At 50.4% G+C, this 17,920-nt stretch overlaps 6 protein-coding genes across 6 annotated transcripts; 3 read left to right on the forward strand and 3 right to left on the reverse strand.

Annotated features, from left to right (window-relative positions):
- Nucleotides 1-246: 246 nt before the first annotated feature.
- On the forward strand, nt 247-1,382 carry FTJAE_9791 (triacylglycerol lipase precursor; the record flags this gene model as incomplete). The annotated part of the gene is made up of 3 exons (XM_037356747.1): nt 247-337; nt 384-549; nt 599-1,382. 3 exons carry the CDS (start codon nt 247-249, stop codon nt 1,380-1,382), a joined length of 1,041 nt encoding a protein of 346 aa, XP_037203035.1.
- A 199-nt stretch (nt 1,383-1,581) lies between these two features.
- Nucleotides 1,582-3,574, reverse strand: FTJAE_9792 (nucleotide exsicion repair RAD7; the record flags this gene model as incomplete). Its single annotated transcript, XM_037356748.1, has 3 exons — nt 1,582-3,315; nt 3,372-3,399; nt 3,450-3,574. 3 exons carry the CDS (start codon nt 3,572-3,574, stop codon nt 1,582-1,584), a joined length of 1,887 nt encoding a protein of 628 aa, XP_037203036.1.
- Nucleotides 3,575-4,696: 1,122 nt separating this feature from the next.
- On the forward strand, nt 4,697-8,023 carry FTJAE_9793 (nucleotide exsicion repair RAD16; the record flags this gene model as incomplete). Its single annotated transcript, XM_037356749.1, has 3 exons — nt 4,697-4,748; nt 4,798-7,741; nt 7,795-8,023. 3 exons carry the CDS (start codon nt 4,697-4,699, stop codon nt 8,021-8,023), a joined length of 3,225 nt encoding a protein of 1,074 aa, XP_037203037.1.
- Nucleotides 8,024-8,564: 541 nt separating this feature from the next.
- On the reverse strand, nt 8,565-9,961 carry FTJAE_9794 (ornithine decarboxylase; the record flags this gene model as incomplete). The annotated part of the gene is made up of 2 exons (XM_037356750.1): nt 8,565-9,631; nt 9,682-9,961. 2 exons carry the CDS (start codon nt 9,959-9,961, stop codon nt 8,565-8,567), a joined length of 1,347 nt encoding a protein of 448 aa, XP_037203038.1.
- Nucleotides 9,962-12,302: 2,341 nt separating this feature from the next.
- Nucleotides 12,303-15,370, reverse strand: FTJAE_9795 (mitochondrial presequence protease; the record flags this gene model as incomplete). The annotated part of the gene is made up of 2 exons (XM_037356751.1): nt 12,303-15,030; nt 15,084-15,370. 2 exons carry the CDS (start codon nt 15,368-15,370, stop codon nt 12,303-12,305), a joined length of 3,015 nt encoding a protein of 1,004 aa, XP_037203039.1.
- Nucleotides 15,371-16,281: 911 nt separating this feature from the next.
- Nucleotides 16,282-17,842, forward strand: FTJAE_9796 (uncharacterized protein; the record flags this gene model as incomplete). The annotated part of the gene is made up of 5 exons (XM_037356752.1): nt 16,282-16,465; nt 16,542-16,813; nt 16,865-17,013; nt 17,065-17,308; nt 17,360-17,842. The coding sequence occupies 5 exons, from the start codon at nt 16,282-16,284 to the stop codon at nt 17,840-17,842; spliced, it is 1,332 nt and encodes a 443-aa protein (XP_037203040.1).
- Nucleotides 17,843-17,920: the final 78 nt, after the last annotated feature.

Here is a 17,920-nt window from a genome sequence, read left to right on the forward strand (position 1 = left end):
TGTGAATGTGATGGGAACGGGAAAGAGATGGGATCAGCGACAGAGGATGGGCGGGTATTGTAATGGGAGCTAGCTGAAGGGGAGAAAAAAAAAAGATATATAAACGTCTGGTTCTTCTCACGATGTCGATCTCTCAGTAGATCTCAAGGACAGCTTCAGCTTCAGCTTCAAGAGCATCTCCAGGAGTTGCACCTCGCCAGTCTACCCTCACTTACACCCATACATTGGACTCTATCCCTTGTCACGATGCTTCTTCTACCTCTCCTCTCGGCCATCACCCTCGCGGTAGCCAGCCCTGTAGCTCTCGACGACTACGTCAACTCTCTCGAGGAGCGAGGTAAACACAATCCCACTCCAATTCCTTCATAAGCTCACATTCCCAGCTGTTGGTGTCACCACAACCAACTTTAACAACTTCAAGTTCTACATCCAACACGGCGCCGCAGCTTACTGCAACTCTGAGGCCGCAGCTGGTTCAAAGATCACCTGCTCCAACAATGGCTGTCCAACCGTCCAGGGCAACGGAGCTACCATCGTGACATCTTTCGTGTAAGTCCAATCCTGCACAAACACATCACACCCTTGCTTACACACCCAGTGGCTCCAAGACAGGTATCGGTGGCTACGTCGCGACAGACTCTGCCCGAAAGGAAATCGTCGTCTCGTTCCGCGGAAGCATCAACATTCGAAACTGGCTTACCAACCTCGACTTTGGCCAGGAAGACTGCAGTCTCGTCTCTGGATGTGGTGTACACTCTGGTTTCCAGCGAGCATGGAATGAGATCTCATCTCAGGCAACTGCTGCTGTTGCCTCCGCTCGCAAGGCGAACCCTTCTTTCAAGGTCATCTCTACAGGCCACTCCCTCGGAGGTGCTGTAGCCGTTCTTGCTGCCGCAAACTTGAGAGTCGGTGGAACACCCGTCGATATCTACACCTACGGTTCTCCCCGTGTCGGAAACGCCCAGCTCTCATCCTTCGTCTCGAACCAGGCTGGTGGAGAGTACCGTGTTACACACGCCGATGACCCAGTCCCTCGTCTCCCTCCTCTGATCTTCGGATACAGACACACAACTCCTGAGTTTTGGCTGTCCGGCGGCGGAGGCGACAAGGTTGACTACACTATCAACGATGTCAAGGTCTGTGAGGGTGCTGCCAACCTTGGATGCAACGGTGGAACTCTTGGTTTGGACATTGCTGCTCATCTGCACTACTTCCAGGCTACTGACGCCTGTAACGCTGGCGGATTCTCTTGGCGACGATACAGAAGCGCCGACAGTGTCGACAAGAGGGCCACCATGACTGATGCTGAGCTTGAGAAGAAGCTGAACTCTTATGTCCAGATGGATAAGGAGTATGTGAAGAATAACCAGGCCCGCTCTTAACCAGGGTATGAGGTTTAAAGGGAAATGACACGATTCATGAACGAAACCATAGTACATATGATGCAAATAGGATATAAAAACAGTTTTCATTCACTAGCTTTACACAATTCCGTGCGCCATGCAATGCCTTGCTACTGACTCAAAGGCCATGCTGAGATTCATAACTCCATACACCAGGCACCACGCGCTGTCTCAGGGTTTAATCATCAGATCCCTCAACCATCATGCCCTGAGCATTAGGAACACCAACAAGGATGACACCACGAGGTACGCGAACCTCTTTGACCTTCATGCATCCAAAAACATTGACCTCTCGGATCTTGGGACAAGATCGGAAGATTGACCCCAAAATGAAATCGGTCACCTCTTCACAGAAGCTGATTTCCAGCTCTTTCAGCTCTGGATACTGAGCATCCTTGTGGAAGACCTCTTCGAAAGCCTCGCGTGAGATATGCCGACAAGCATGAATGTTGAGATACTGGAGCTTCTCACCCGAGTGGGCCATCAACGCTTTGAAACCCTCACTGCAGAGTCCGACGCTATCTGGGTTCTCCCGAGGCTTACTTGCATCAATCTGTCGACATTTCTGGAGATCCACAAAGCGCAAGGGAGGATTGGCCCATTTGGTGAAAAGACCAACAAAACCCTGGTCGGTCATAAACTCGCTGTCCGTGATTCGGAACTTGGAAAGGGAGCGACAATGCTCGTGAATAGCCTGCAACAGTGTGTCGTCAACCTCAGGAACAATCTTCAGAGAAAAGGTCTTGAGGTTGGCACCGATCTTCGAGACGACTTCGATGTAAGCGTCAGATTCAGTCTTGTGCTGCAGCTGAAGCCCAAGATGCTCTAGAGCCGACAAACTTGCAATCGTTTTGACACCGTCGTTGGTCAGCTTTTGGTTGTTCTCGACCTTGAGTCGCTTGAGGTTGGGGCAATGATCCTTCAGCGTGGCTATAGTTTCGTCTCCAAAGTGATTGTCTGTATAGTAGACTTGGATGCCTTTCAGCTTCTCGCCCTTTTCCTGGATGAACTTATGCCACTTCTCATCGCTCAAAAGATTGGCTCCGTGAAGGTAGAAAGTTTCGAGATTGATGTCACGCGACAAGAGGTAATCCATGACTTCGTCCTTGAACTGGATGCCACATCGGATCTTGAGATTTTTGAGTTTCGAAGCCGTCTGAAAGATTGAAACGTAATCTTGCACACCCAGCTTTGCGCCATCATAGATATGAAGGTCTTCGGTGCCGGGCTGGACGAAAAGTGGCAAAGTCTCTGGCTTGAGGAGTCGACGCTTAGAGAACATGCGTGCAATTTTGTCGACCAAGTGATCAGGAAGGTCCCCAAGACTGTCAGCCAGATCGACATTCTTGGCCAGAGTTTGTACACACAGAGTGGCCAAGCTCTTGGTACCAACGTCACCGTCAAGTATCCGACTTTGAATTGCGCGACGTCTCCCAACAGGACCCGTATTGGCCGGCTTCTTCGGCTTCTTCTTTTGGCCGCTTTCTCGTTCTTTTGCTATCTCTCGACCGCAAGGGGGACAAAGAAGCCCCCCGTTGGGGCCAGCAAGCGAATAAGGCGATACGGTGAAGCGTTTCTCGCAAATTTCGCAGTGCTCTATCTGCCCCGGCATAGGGCCGGAGTTCGATTCCATCAACGCACGAGCAAGTTCGTCATCAGATAAGTCTGATCGTTGCTTGCGCTTCTTGAAAGCTTTGCTCTCCTTGATCTTTGCAAGCTTCTTCTCTTCTTCTCGCTTACGCTTTAGCGAAGCTTCGTCATTGTCGTTGCGACTAGAACGTCGCCCAGATCTGGCACCTGCTGCAGAAGACTCGCCATTGCCGTTCTCATCTTCAGCTGCATCATCACGTGCGGCTTGTCGGCGACGTGCGTCAGCATCTGAGCGAATCTGAGCAGCAGAGATGTTGTGGGACTGATCATGGTTAGTATGCCATAGCGACGTGCACTTCGTGACAGCCATAAACTTACAGCAAGGAAATCGGTCAGCGCTGATTGACTATTGACATGTTAGTACGAGTATGGGGCTGGAAGTAGTATTTTACTTACGGTCCATAGACAGCACGAGCTTGTCTATTAGGTTGATTTTGCTGACCATTCTGGCCATTCTGAGCATTTTGACCGTTTTGGCCTTGAGCATTCTGGTTGTTACTGCGTGCCCGCGCCCTGTACATGATAAGCTTATCGCCACTCTATGGGTATGAGAAAAACGTACATGATGGATGAATACTGAGTGGCCTAGAAAAGTGAGAAAATTTACACAAGAAAAGATTCCTCAATCTTCGGCGACCACTTCACCCACCAAGACAATAAAAGGGAGGGGAGATTCACGCTTGAAAAGGAGTTGGCGCAAAAAAAGTAAAGTCTGAAGCAGCTCGGGCAATTGCAGCGCCGTGCAGTGGCGTTCCCGCTTGCGCAGTCTTTCACGAGATTGACACCGTGTCACGTGATGCAATCGCCCCTTGGAGTGGCAAATCGAGGATCTAAGCGTCAGGGTCCAGAATTCATCGGCGGCCTGGGAAGGAAAGAAAACTCGGGGGCTTGATCCTGAATGACAAAAAGCCTTGGGTAACTCATATAACTTGTTATAGATTTAGCATAAGTTTGGGCTTCTAGCAATATAAGTCTTGTTATAGATGACTTATAAATGAACAATTATTGCAGCATGCAACTTATTGCCAACTGTTCTTGTAAGTGGGATTGACCAATGTTTTCTGTCCCCGATCCTGCCAGGAACGATGCACCCCAATCAGATCGACAATCAAACCCCCCTTGTCCCTGACACGTGCATGCGCGTAGCGGGGTGCTCTTTCTGACACTGTGAATCGTGAATTGGGGTATCAGACGGCGGGAAGCAACGCCCCGAAAAAAGGAGCTGGTGGCGATTTGCCTTTGACTTTATCTGACTTTTCCCCTTCATCCTCACGCTTTCATTGTTCATCCATTCGTGGTCTTTCTCGTCTCATTGAAAAGATTCTGTTAACATCGCTCGTTTCTTTGTGTGATTGTTCTTTTGCTGCTGCCCGCAGTCAATCAATTTGTATCTATTCACGGTCACTGCCCAACACTGCATTCACGGCTGCCAACAGACAGGGGTGCAACCACCACCCTTTGCCTTCCACCAGGCTCCCATCTTTTGATTTTAATTTCCTGAAAGAAAACACACCCGAAGTCTTTCAATCTTTGTCCTTCATCGTGCAGCTTCGCGCTCGAGAGTCCCATTTAGAGGGCGATACGCCGTCTCATCTCGTATCGATTCCAAATCAGCAGAACATTCCTTTGGACCAACTGACATCATGCCTCGAGGTCGCCCTTCCACTCGGGGTACGCCCATCACTCCAGCAGATGGTAAGTCTGATGCCATAGCTGGTCATTTTTTCTCACTGACAAATTCTAGCTTCTAGAGATACATCTACTGCTTCTAACCGAGTGACCCGCTCAGCCAGGACTAGAAGTCAGGCTGCTTCGTCTATACCAACTCCCACCTCAGCTGTAGATCTTCCCCAGGATGCTCCCTCTGGATCACGCCCACGAGGAAGGCCTAGGAAGAGCATCCCTGAAGTCGAGGCATCACCTCTGTCTCAATTTCCTACTTCTGACATCGCACTTCCCACTAAACGACGTGGCCGCCCAAGCAAAGCACCCGTCATTGAGAGCGAGTCCGTGTCATCAGTTCCCACACCACTAGACCCAGATACAGGGAGCGAGTATTCAACTCCTGCATCTAGCAAGGTGCCAACCCCAGCAGCAGTCGAGCATGACAAATCAGCTATCTTCGAAGTCCAACTTCCTGCTCCTTCTACCTCTCGCCCCATTGACCGTGAGAGAGGCCTGCGAAAGAGCGCATATGCCATGAACTCGAGAGCCAATAACGGCCGGATGGTCATTCAGGACTCGGACGACGAGGGTTTTGATAATTCTCGAGACGCTCAAGTAGCTCGTCGCCTGCAGGATGAAGAATTCAAGCAAGCGCCTAGTGTCGCATCATCATCATTTCCCCTACGAAGAAGTGCTAGACCTTCGCTTTCCATTGGTTTCAGCACTCCCGGTCAGACTTCTGTCAAACGTGAACGAGCATCGACTCTGACTGACTCTACCGTCAAGCGTGGTCGCCCAGCAAAAAAGCCTAAAGTTATCCCCTGCTCAGATGATGAGGACATCGACATGGATGCGGAGATAGCCCAAGGCCTTGGCCTGGACAGCGGCTCATCATTGAGCTCATTTGAGGATGAATCCTTTGCCGATGATGACGCCAGTGACGAGGGAGCAGCTCAAGAAATCTCTAGTGATGATGAAGACGTTCCAATGGCCATGTCGAGGAAAGCGGCAGGAAAGCGACCTGCACGTCCCATGGCACGCACTATACCCCGTGCCAAGGCACCTAGTGCGACTGGTTCCCGTTCCGCAGGGAAGGCTACGCAAGCTGATGGCCCATCTGGCGATGAACTCGATGCATTGGAAAACGCTTTGGGTGACGCCGAGTCTACAGACTTTGCAACTGATAACAATGGCGACTATATCGACTTGAGTAGTAGCGATGATGAGGCTGATGGCGCCGATAACACGGACCAAATCGCGAGTATCTCCAACAGTCGAAGGGCTTTCAGGAACACGGGTGAGAGCAGACGTACGCGTAGAGAGCGAGACCGTTTGGAGAAACACCATCCTGAGATCATAGACATGTGGGACAAGGTTGCAAAGCAGCCAGTGATTAAGCCTGAGAAGGCTGCACAACCGGAAAGAATTTCACGCCAACTCAAGCCATTCCAGCTTGAAGGCCTTGCTTGGATGATGGAGATGGAGAAGGGAAAGTACAAAGGTGGCTTACTCGGTGATGAGATGGGATTAGGCAAGACGATCCAGGCTGTGTCTCTGATCATGTCTGATTATCGTGTGGGAAAGCCGTCCCTGGTTCTCGTGCCCCCTGTTGCGCTCATGCAATGGCAGCAGGAGATCAAGTCTTACACAGATGGCGCCTTGAACACATTTGTTTTCCATGGAACAAACCAAAAGACCAAGGGGATCACCGTGAGGGAGCTCAAGAAATTCGACGTTATCATGATGTCGTACAACAGTCTCGAGTCAGTCTATCGCAAGCAGGAAAAGGGGTTCAAGCGAAAGGATGGCATATACAAGGAAAAGAGTGCCATTCATGCAATCGATTTCCATCGAGTTATTCTGGACGAAGCACACTGTATCAAGACACGCACCACCATGACAGCCAAAGCATGCTTTGCTCTGAAAACCACCTACCGATGGTGTCTGACGGGCACACCTTTGCAGAACCGCATCGGAGAGTTCTTCTCTCTAATTCGTTTCTTAGAAGTCGAAGATTTTGCATCGTATCTTTGCAAGCAGTGCCCATGCTCCACGCTTGAATGGTCAATGGACGAGAACAGTCGTTGTAAGGGCTGCAATCATCCGGGAGTGCAACATGTTTCTCTGTTCAATCAAGAGCTACTGAATCCTATTCAGAAATATGGGAATCTAGGCGCAGGCAAAACGGCTTTCGATAGACTGCGTTTGATGACAGATCGTATCATGCTGCGTCGTTTAAAGAAAGACCATACTAACTCTATGGAACTTCCCGTCAAGGAGGTTTATGTTGACCGACAGTTTTTCGGAGAAGAGGAAAACGACTTCGCGAACAGTATCATGACGAACGGCCAGCGTAAGTTTGATACGTATGTCGCCCAGGGTGTTCTCTTGAACAATTATGCCAACATTTTTGGCCTCATTATGCAGATGAGACAAGTTGCTGATCACCCTGATCTTATCACAAAGAAGAACGCTGAAGGAGGACAAAACGTGCTCGTTTGTTGCATCTGCGATGAGCCTGCCGAAGACGCAATTCGTAGTCAGTGCAAGCATGACTTTTGCAGAGCCTGTGTTGGTAGCTACGTTCGCTCTACTGATCAACCTGATTGCCCCCGTTGTCACATCCGCCTCCAGATCGACCTAGAACAGCCAGAGATGGAGCAAGATGAGACTCTCGTCAAGAAAAGCTCCATCATCAATCGAATCAAGATGGAGAACTGGACCTCCTCTTCCAAGATTGAACTTCTTGTTCATGAGCTCCACAAACTTCGCTCCGACAACGCCTCACACAAGTCGATCATTTTCTCTCAGTTTACTACCATGCTGCAGCTCATCGAGTGGCGTCTCCGCCGGGCTGGTATCACTACAGTCATGCTCGATGGTAGCATGACACCTGCCCAACGACAGGCGTCGATCGAACATTTCATGAACAACGTGGACGTTGAATGCTTCCTGGTTTCTCTCAAGGCTGGCGGCGTGGCACTGAACCTTACCGAAGCCTCTCGAGTGTTCATTGTTGATCCGTAAGTGTCTGAAACGAGCATTGTCATCTGAGTAACTGCTAACAATTACATAGATGGTGGAATCCGGCCGCCGAGTGGCAGTCCGCTGACCGATGCCATCGCATTGGCCAAAGTCGACCCTGCACTATCACGCGCTTGTGTATCGAGGATTCTGTGGAAAGCCGAATGGTGTTGATTCAGGAGAAGAAGACTAACATGATTCACTCCACTGTCAACTCCGACACCAAGGCTATGGAATCACTCACCCCCCAGGACATGCAATTCCTCTTCCGTGGTACATAGACGAACTGGGACAACGGCACAGAGCAAGGGGCGAAAACCCCGACAAAGACTTGATTATTTTCATGAAAACACGAAACATGGAGATATGATCATGTACAGTATTTGGCATTGGTCATCAGGCATGCTAGAAGTCCGCATGGAGTTTGGAGTTGGCATTAGTAACGATGCTCCGCCTAAAGATATCAAGGACAATATCTTTTTAGTCTCAGGGGTTAAACATGTGTAAATTTAGTCAAACAATAAAGACCCTAAGAAGATCTGTATCATCCAGTGAGTTGTATCAAATGCTGGTGCTGTCGTACGACATGTCTCGGAAGAGGGGCTGCAGAGGTGTCCGAGGTTGACAGTTCAGGAATTAATTAAAATCTAAAATCCGTCTATCTAGCTCTTTTCTCGTTTTCAAACATTGACTGTCAACTTTTGTGTTGCTATTGTCATCGGCCCATTATGAGATTCAAAACATACGAACAAAAAGGATTCTCCAAAGAGAACACGAAAGAAATGGTTTCGCTAGCCATTGAGGTGCAAGAAGTGATTGAGATCACAGGCCGAGAAGGGCCTTAGCACCGGGCTCGCTGCAGACGTAGATAACGTCGTGGGCGTTGGAGAAGCCGTTGAACTGAGTGGCAGAGCACTTTGTGTAGGCACCCATGTCCTCAAAGTACAGCCAGTCACCGACATCGAGAATGGAGTCGAAGCGAGTGCTCTCAGTGATGCGATCGATGCCATCGCAGGTAGGACCCCAGACGGAGTACTCGAAACCCTCGCCCTCGGGAGTGGGGTGGGCAGCGGTGGTCTCGAAGAGGGTCTTGCCGGAGGCGCGGAGAACCTTGGCGATCGGCTGCTGGTGGTCAAACATGATGTTTGAGAAGTTGCCGTAAACACCATCGTTGACGTAGAGCATGTAGCCCTTGCCATCGAGAGTGGGGTCCTCAACAGTTCGGCGAGCGATGATGTTGCAGGCGATGGTGAAGGCGGTGGCAACGTAGTATCGGCCAGGCTCAGCAATGATCTCGATGTTGCTGTGAGGCGGGAAGAACTCGTCGAGGGCGCCACCGAGGACGGCAGCCATGGTCTCGAAGGTATCGCCGCTGAAGCCACCACCAACGTCAAGGGTGCGCATGTTGAAGCCGAACTCGTGGGCCAGCTGGAAGACGGTGTGGGCGTCGCGAACGGCCTTGTAGAAGGCGAGGGGATCGGAAGCACCAGATCCAACGTGGAAGCTGACGCCAACAACGTTGAGACCAAGATCCTTGGCCAGAGCGAGAAGTCCCTCAGTGGTGTCCATTGCGGCACCAAACTTCATGCTGAAGCGGCACAGAGACTCGCTGTCATCGGTCATGATGCGAAGGAAGAGCTCAGCTCCTGGGTAGAGCTTTGCGATCTTGTAGAGCTCATCGGCATTGTCAAAAGTCATCTGTTTGACGCCCACAGACTTGACGTATCGGACATACGAGTTGGTCTTGCAGGGTTGGGCGTAGATGATGCGGTCGGGGCTAAGTCCTGCGGACAGGACCTGCTCAATCTCGGTCTTGGAGGCACAATCGAAGCCGGTTCCGAGCTCAGACAGAAGTTTGATGATCTGAGGATCGGGGTTGCACTTGACGGCTGGTGCTTGTTAGTATGTATCACAGCATATTGGCGAGATTCGTACTCACCATAGAAGGGCCGGACCCGAGGGAGATTCTTCTTCCAGCGAAGATGCTGGCGGTAGACCTCTCCGAGGTCAGCAACGAAGAAAGTATCTTCGTCGCCAGGCTCACACATCTCATGGTCAATGGCCTCCACGCGCTGGTGGAGAGCCTGGCCGATGAGTTGCTTTGGAGTAATCACGCCATATTGCTCAAGAGGTTCCTGAAGCAGGGGTTTCTTTAATGCGATATGAGGGTGATTGACATTATGATTGTAGGTGTCGAGGACAGCCGTTGCCATAACCATATCCCAAACAGTTGCGGGGGTTCGTTGGGAAGTTGAGAGAGGGATTTAAGTCCGTGGACTAGAGAAAGACGATACTTTGTAGAAAAGTATATATAGTAGAGTGAAGCTTGAACGTACGGGGGGTGTTTAGCTGGTGTTAGGGCGGTCGTGAGCGGTAGCAGACTGATCCCTCAGTGGACTGGCGAGGCCTCCTCGACTCTTCCTCGGCTAGAGGAAGAACCTCTGTAAACCTCCTATGCGGCAGCTGACGGGTGTCGAAGAACGACGGGGGAGTGTAGTCGGATCGAGGGTCGTGCAAGACGGAGAGATCGAGGAGCTTATCGTCGAGCAGCAATAGTAGCGGGAGGGGGGATCGCGTTGATGGTGTGAGAGGGCTTGCAGAGGCTGAAATCTTTGTCACTGACGAAGCTCACGGCCGGAGGAGCCGTGGTGAAGGCGGTGCCTTTAAGAGACCAAAGGCGGGTCGAGTCTGGTGAGGAGTTTGAGCAGATGTAAAGTGCTCAAAGTTGTAACGGGTTTCGTGTCAACGGGGAGGCGTTGGAGCAAGATTTAAAGAATATAGGAATTGTCGTGATGAAACGTGACAAGTTGTCGAAGAGGAGAGAAAGATGGGGGGGCCGCCTTTTTATCTGGTCGGCTCTAGTCTTGGCCCAAGATAGAAAAAAAGAGGTCGACGAGTTTAGTTTGGGCTCTGCTGATTCGAAGAAATTAGTGGAGTGTTTGCGTTTCCGTTGCAGGTTTGAATTGCATTTGCAGGTCCAGATCCAGGTCCAGGTCCAAGAAAAGAATGGAGAGAGAAATTTTTACGCTCCCTCCACTGTGACGTTGACGAGTGGAGGGGCAGTAAACTCTGTACGTACCGTGTACTTTACAGGGGGACATTCACAATTCGGTGGCGCAGTTGGAAGAGCTGGCGCCTAATTATAATTGTATTGAATACTTGTACTCTCTATATATTTCTATCTACAACCAAAGTTGACAATTCATCACAATTTCAGTCACAATTCCGTGGCCTGACCTCGTACATAATCTCCAACTGCAACTGGCGGTGGATGAACTGAAGCATCTCGATGCTGCAGAACTAAGGTAAAGAAACCCCGCGCTAAACCCAAAAAGCCCCAGCAGCGGTAGAATATCCCATTGGTCTCAGACACTTCCAGAGTCTCGGGAACAAGACACCACGCCTTGGAAAAAATGCAGAATCATGTACCGATACATGGATGCAATGCAGCCCGTGCATGTGCATTTCCCAGTATAGAAGCCCGTTCGTTCGTTCGTTACATTCCGGGTCTTTTCGAAAGCTTTTCTTGACCGACAGAGTCAGAGCCGGAGTCAAGAGTCACAGGCACGGGAAGAAGATATCAGGCCTCAATATATGGTGTTGAAATAAACTCAGTAAATAGTTTCCTAAACTTAGAGTAAATTACCTAAATGTTTTTATCACCTAGGATTGAGGCCTAGAGTCTTCTTGCTCTATGATGTCTGGCTTGTAAGCGTCATGTCCTTGGTATTTAGCATAATAAAGACCCAATAATTCCCTCAGTAAATAAACAACAGCACAAGACCACGGACCGCGTAAGGCTGGAGCTTATTCCGCGGTCAGGCACCATTGGCCAACCCCTGGCTATCACTGTCCATCGTCATATTCTCCATCAAAAGGACACCGTCAACAATGCCTTTTTAATGCCTCTCTATAGGTATCTCATCGTATACGAATAGACGAATCGGCATCTTCTTCCGTCCGAGAACCTGCAACAGTCACACAGCATGTCAACGTTGGTCACTCTGTAACACATCACATGCATGTACTCTGCTCTTTAGTCCAGTAAATCCATCGCTCAAGGACTCCGGCTCTGATAGAACGAGCTACCAGCTCTCCTTCATCCATCACACCGACTCCCTTCGTCCACAATCTCCCCAGTCTCCAATCATAGAATTCCTCGTACTTGGTGCTTTCGCTCCGCAGCCTCGAGGTTCCCGCAACAGATGCCAAGGTGAAAGTAGCTTCCAGAAATCAAGATAGACAGAAATGAAAAAGAGGGGCTGTATCTGCTCTTGCGTTGCTCTGTGGTCTCTGTACCATTGCAAAGGTAAAGAGATGTATCGTATCTGAACGCGTAACGAGGCACGAAATTCCTCGTGTTCACATAGGGTGGAAAGTTCCGCTGCGACGCAACGTGAGGAGGGTCATTTATGCTTTGTTCATCTGTGTAATTTACACTTCATCGTACACGCCATCATACAGCTGTAACTCCAGCTGCTCATTGCTCATCCAAGCCTCTAGCATGCTGATACTTCCAACTATAGGTCGTCATTAGCTTCATAATCATTTCTTTTAGCCTTACTCGGCGCCCTTGACATCCATCTCGCGGATCTTCCATTCGCCGTCGACCCAGGACTGCTTCTCTCCAAGGAAAGCGACTCTGCCTTCGCCCTTGGCCAGTCCGTCAACGAGGTAGCGCTGCGCCACCTCGCGCACTTGGTCCTTGGTTACGTCAAGAAGCTGCTCGCGCTTCTTCTGCTTCATCTCCTCAGTGATGCCTGAGAGGAACCGTCCCATGCCTTCCTGGTTCACAGACTTGGGGGCATCAACTCCCTGGAACACAGAGATCTTGGCCTCCTCAAGGTCACGGTCTGACCACTTCTTATCAACAGCCCATTGCCCAGCACCGCGCATAATGCTCAGTGTGTTTTGAGGGTTGGGGTCACGGTAAGAGTAGAAGCCAAAGAGACCATCGAGGGCGCGGGAGTAAGCGCCTCCGCCATATGCGCCACCCTTCTCACGGATCTCGTGATGCAGGTGATTATGTGTAAGGAGCTGTGACAGGATCTGGAGAGGTGCACCCTCCGCTGCAGTGTATGATGTGGTTGGTAATGACAATCCACCATAGTAAACTTGGTAAGGCAGAGGATAGAAGGTCTTGCTATCCTTGGGAAGTTGGCGAGGAGACGGGTTCTTCAGGTCGAGAGGGTCACGGGAGAGGTTGCCCACGAACTCTTGCAGAGAGGCACCGTTCTCTGCAACACTCTCTGGACCGCAGGTAATTGCTGTGCGTAGATTTCCTCCAGCTAGTGCAATGCTCTGAATCTGCTTCAACTTGGAGATAACATCCTCAAGCTTGTCTGTCTCGGGTCGGCTAGCCAAAGAAGTCACCAGCTGCACCTGAGAAAGGCCGGAAACTTGTTGTCGAAGCCACGAGGAGCGGGTGAGACCAGACTCAGCACTACCCATCGCGAACCGATGGCCAGTGGATGCGATATCGTTCACAACACCGTCAGCAGATGCCTGCAGCAGCTGTCGAATCCTGAGAGCTGCCTCTGGGCTGTCAAAATCAGTTCCCAAAACGAGCTTTTGGATGATATCGAACATGACGGGAACGTTGCGATCCAGGGCCATACCGGTGAAGATGAGACCTTCACTAGCAGCGTGGAAATCGGTGGGGGATGGAGTGCAGTGGTAACCAACTGAAACACCACCAGTCTTCAGCTTGATCAAGTCTTCAAGTTGCTCCATGTTCAAGTCCTTGGTACCAAGGCGCATGATGCTGTCGGTAAACAGAGGGACCAGCTCGCGAAGCTCATCAGGCAAGTTCTCCAACGTGTTTATGGCACGGAAGTATGTCAAGCCGTTTGTAGGAGCCTCGTGCCACTGGATCTTGGTGCCGTTGGCATTCTCGTCTCGCACAACCACAGGCTCCTTGCTTCGGGGGATATCCTTGACGTGGACAGTGGGCAGACAGCCGAGGTCCTCAGTGTTGGTCTTGTTTTGTTCAACCAGCAACTCCTGCTCTTGCTTCTCGAAATGCTTCCGGGCGTTCTCTTCGCTGCCAGCCTCCTTAATAGCTGCCTGGATTCTGGTAGAAAGTCGCTCCTGTTCCTCCTTGACAAGATCCTCCCCGTAGGTGGTTGAGGGGGCCATTGTGAATGTCAAAGTGTTATCGTTGAGTAGATACTTGTCAATAAGACCTTCTAGATAGTTGCCCTCAGCCATCTTAGCTTGGAAACCATTGATGGTATCGTTCCAAGCCAGGGAGTCAAAGGGGTCCACACCGTTGAACCACTTGGGCTTGAGACGGTTCAGCATGGAGAATCCAAAGTTGGCAGTCTTATGCTTGAGCGATAACTCGAGCTGATGGAGAGATCCATCAATTTTGGTCTTGTCGAAACCCTTTTCTCGGACTTCCCTCAAGATCTGTTGAACCTTCTCCTTGAGCTTAGGAACATCAGCCTCCTGAACACCAGTGAGACCGATAGAGAAAATTCCCTTCTTAGCAGAGCTATCATATCCAGCGTTGGGGCTCCAATCAGCACCCATGCCAGCCTCAACAAGACCTCGGTATAGAGGAGAACCATACCCGTCCATCAAGAGGGTTGATAAAAGTGCCAGAGAGAAAGACTCCAACACATCTGTGGTGTCACCCATGATCCATGACACAGAGGTCTTGTACTGGCGGTCAGGGTCGACAAGAGGATCAAGTGGTCCGTACAGAGTAACTTCCTTGGGGCCGCTCAGTGTTACGGGTTCGTGAATTTGCCTGTCACCCTGGATCTTCTCAAAAGCCTGGAGCTGAGCATCGACCTGCTGCAAGTGGTCAACCAAGGGCATATCACCATAAGTGAAGACCTTGGCATTGCTGGGGTGGTAGTGCTCGGCGTGGAACTTTCGCAGTTGCTCGTATGTCAAGTCTGTGATCTTCTGGGGGTCGCCACCCGAGTTATTGATATCGGGGAAGATATGGTCGTGGAAGCGAATGTAGTACAAATACCCAGCATCTGACATCTGGCCCTTCATCTCGTTGTAAACCACACCCTTGAATACCAACTTCTTGCTCGCCTCGTCCTCAGCAAGTGGGTTCTCAGGACCAATTCGCCAACCCTCCTGAGTAAAGTCGGACTTCTTGAGCAGCGGGTGCAATGTTGAGTCGAGGTACACAGACATGAGGTTCTTGAAGTCCTGCGCGTTGGTTGTCGCAAAGGGGTAGAAAGTATGGTCTGATGCCGTGAACGCGTTCATAAAGTTCGATAGTGTTCGCGGAAGCATCTTGAAGAAAGGGTCACGAATGGGATATCTATAGACAGTCAGCATTCTCTGCTGCCATGTCTATATCAAGAGGAGTCGTACTTTTCACTACCGCATAGTGTCGTATGCTCTAGAATGTGAGGAATACCAGTATCATCCGGAGGGTTCGTCTTGAAACCGATGGAAAAGACATTGTTGCTGTCGTCGCGGGCAATGTGCAGATAATCGGCTCCTGTCTTGTCATGCTGAAGGTGAAGAGCCGTCAATTCAAGCTCAGGAACATGCTTGGATCGAACAAGGGTGAAGCCGTGAAGCTTCTCGCCAGGCTTAGGAAATTGTGAAAGCTCCGTGACGGCCTTTCGAGCGCCGGCAGCGGCGTTACGAAGCATTGTGGCTGAGATTTATAAGGCACGATCCGAAAAATAATAATACAGAAAAATCAAGAAAATAATGTACAGTTGGATACGCGAAACTTATGAAAGAGTCGAGATTGTCGTTAAACAGTCACCGGAGATTTTGATGCTGTATGTAATGACGCCGGAACGATTCGCCCCGAAAAAGTGAAAGGGTCTGCTTTGTAACCCCAGCAGTTTCCTCATGGAATGGCCGGGTTCCAGCCCACGTCAGTGCCAAGGACATGCCGTAATTGTGGGTGGCCAGTGGACACTACTCAGTGAGAGGCCACTATGGGATAGCGCTAAATGCCTCTAAAACCGCATTAGTGTCCATTCAAGCACTAACTGAATGACCCGTGGTGCCAAGCGGATTCTGTTAGCGAAGTAGCAATTATCAACAGAGTCACCACAAAGGCCCATGGCAAAACCTATCCATCTCAAACCTCCATGAGCCCTCCATCTTGTCACACGTTAACGACTGTATTATTCGATGTCCAACGAGCCGTGACTCCAACGCTGTATCCTTCCAGAATTCATATAGGTCGTACTGTTGCCGTTACTCACCGTTGGTGTCGATTGCCATCATCATACCGACAAAACCAATCTTGGTGCGAAGATATTCCCTCCTCAACCACTCAACGTGCCTCTTCGCTGCGAGTGCTTGGCTTGACAATTCATGCGTGAAGACGACTAACAGCATCTTCTCGCATCTTAGCCGATACCGAATAGTGTTTTGAGCATCATTTTCTCGTTACCACAACTTCAACCCCTCATCTGGCGACCAACATCCCACTCACGATTAACGACGATTCATCCCGCTTCGATGCCCCCGGCGTTTCCTGACCTCGTGACCCCCGCCTGAACGATTGCCGTCGCTACCTTGGCCCATCGTAGCTTCGACGGCGATGCCAGCCAGCCAGGTGGATGCTCCTGTAGCCAACGGGCATGACGGACACGCCCATTCACCTACTAAGAAAGGCAAAGGAAAGAAAGGAATGGATAACAACGAGGCATCGCGTCTGCTCCATGCGCGGATATCCCAGCTGGAGCAGGATGCCGCGGGAGATAAGGAACAAGAGTTGGAGATTGGTGCGTCACGGTCTCGTCGTCTGCAAGCGGCAGCCTCCCATGGATTCGGAACGATACTGATACGTGGATGGTACAGAACGTGAAGTGAAAAGAGCGAATAGGGATCTTCTTCAGCAGGTATCCAAGATGGACAACATGCAGAAAATCGACCACCTCACCAAGCGGTCTAGTGAACTGTTGGCTGATATGCGACGATTGGAGCGTGAAAATCAGAAGAATAAGCGGCGCGGGGACACCCTGCAAAAGGAGAGAGATGCAAGCCGCACGGAGCTTAATAAGACTGTCGGTCTTAAGGAGAAATTGGAAAAGCTATGTCGCGAGCTCCAGCGGGATAATAACAAGATGAAGGTTTGTGCGAGAGGGCTTTGACGGAGAGGCGTTCGCTAACTTTATTTGCAGAATGAGAATAAGGAGCTTCAGACGACACAGAAACGGAACAACGCTCACTGGGACGAAAAGTATGCCACGCTCTTGACCAAACTCGACGGATATCAGGAAGAAAAAGATACTCCGAAGAAACAAGTCGTCGATATGGAGGTCGACGAGCTGTCAGTCTCAACCATTCTTTTACGTAGATATCTGCTTACCTTTGTTCACAGTTTCCGAATTCGCTTCAAATCGTTCATCGAACAATACGAGTTACGAGAATTACATTTCCACTCGTTGATGCGCACCAAGGAACTCGAAGTACAGTACCATATGGCGCGATACGAACGAGAGAAGAAAAACGCAGAAGGCGAATCGACAAAGGCCCGACATCTACAGGCGCAAGTCCAAGCGTTTACCAAAACAGAAACTGAGCTGAGGAATCAGCTCAATGTTTACGTTGATAAGTTCAAGCAGGTGGGTGGTTTCGGATAAGATAGTTCGGCATGTTGACTAATGGCACAGCAGGTGGAGGACACATTGAACAATAGCAATGACTTGTTCCTATCATTCCGCAAAGAGATGGAGGATATGTCGAAGAAGGGCAAGCGGTTAGAGAAGGAGAACGAAGCCCTGAAGCGACAGAAGGAAGCGACAGCTGCCAACATCATCCGCATGGCCGAAGAGCGCCAGGAATGGAAGAAGAAGACAGAAACCGCCGAGAAGAAGACAGAGAAGCTCATGAGCATTATCCAGCAAATGCAGCAACAAGGGCGCAGGGTGCCACCCGGAATGTCTAACACCGTCGAGAGCGGTTACTCCGACAGCCACGGCGGAAACGAAGGAGACGAAAGCGACTACTCCGACGAGGAGGGCGAGGAGGAAGAACTCAGCGAGTTCGACGACGATACAGAGGAGGAACCGCAAGTCAACGAGCAAGGAACGCCAGTGGCCTATGGCCCTGAACGTCCCCCTCAGCCGGTTCCTTCAGCGGCGACAAACGGGCACTAGGAGGCCGCTTAGAAGGAGGCTCTAGCTGTCAAGAAAATATTCCCCAAGTTTGACCCGATATTCTTTTTCCCGCTGTGA

Source organism: Fusarium tjaetaba, assembly GCF_013396195.1.
Source record: "Fusarium tjaetaba strain NRRL 66243 chromosome Unknown NRRL66243_c0000226, whole genome shotgun sequence".
NCBI classification, from domain to species: Eukaryota; Fungi; Ascomycota; class Sordariomycetes; order Hypocreales; family Nectriaceae; genus Fusarium; species Fusarium tjaetaba.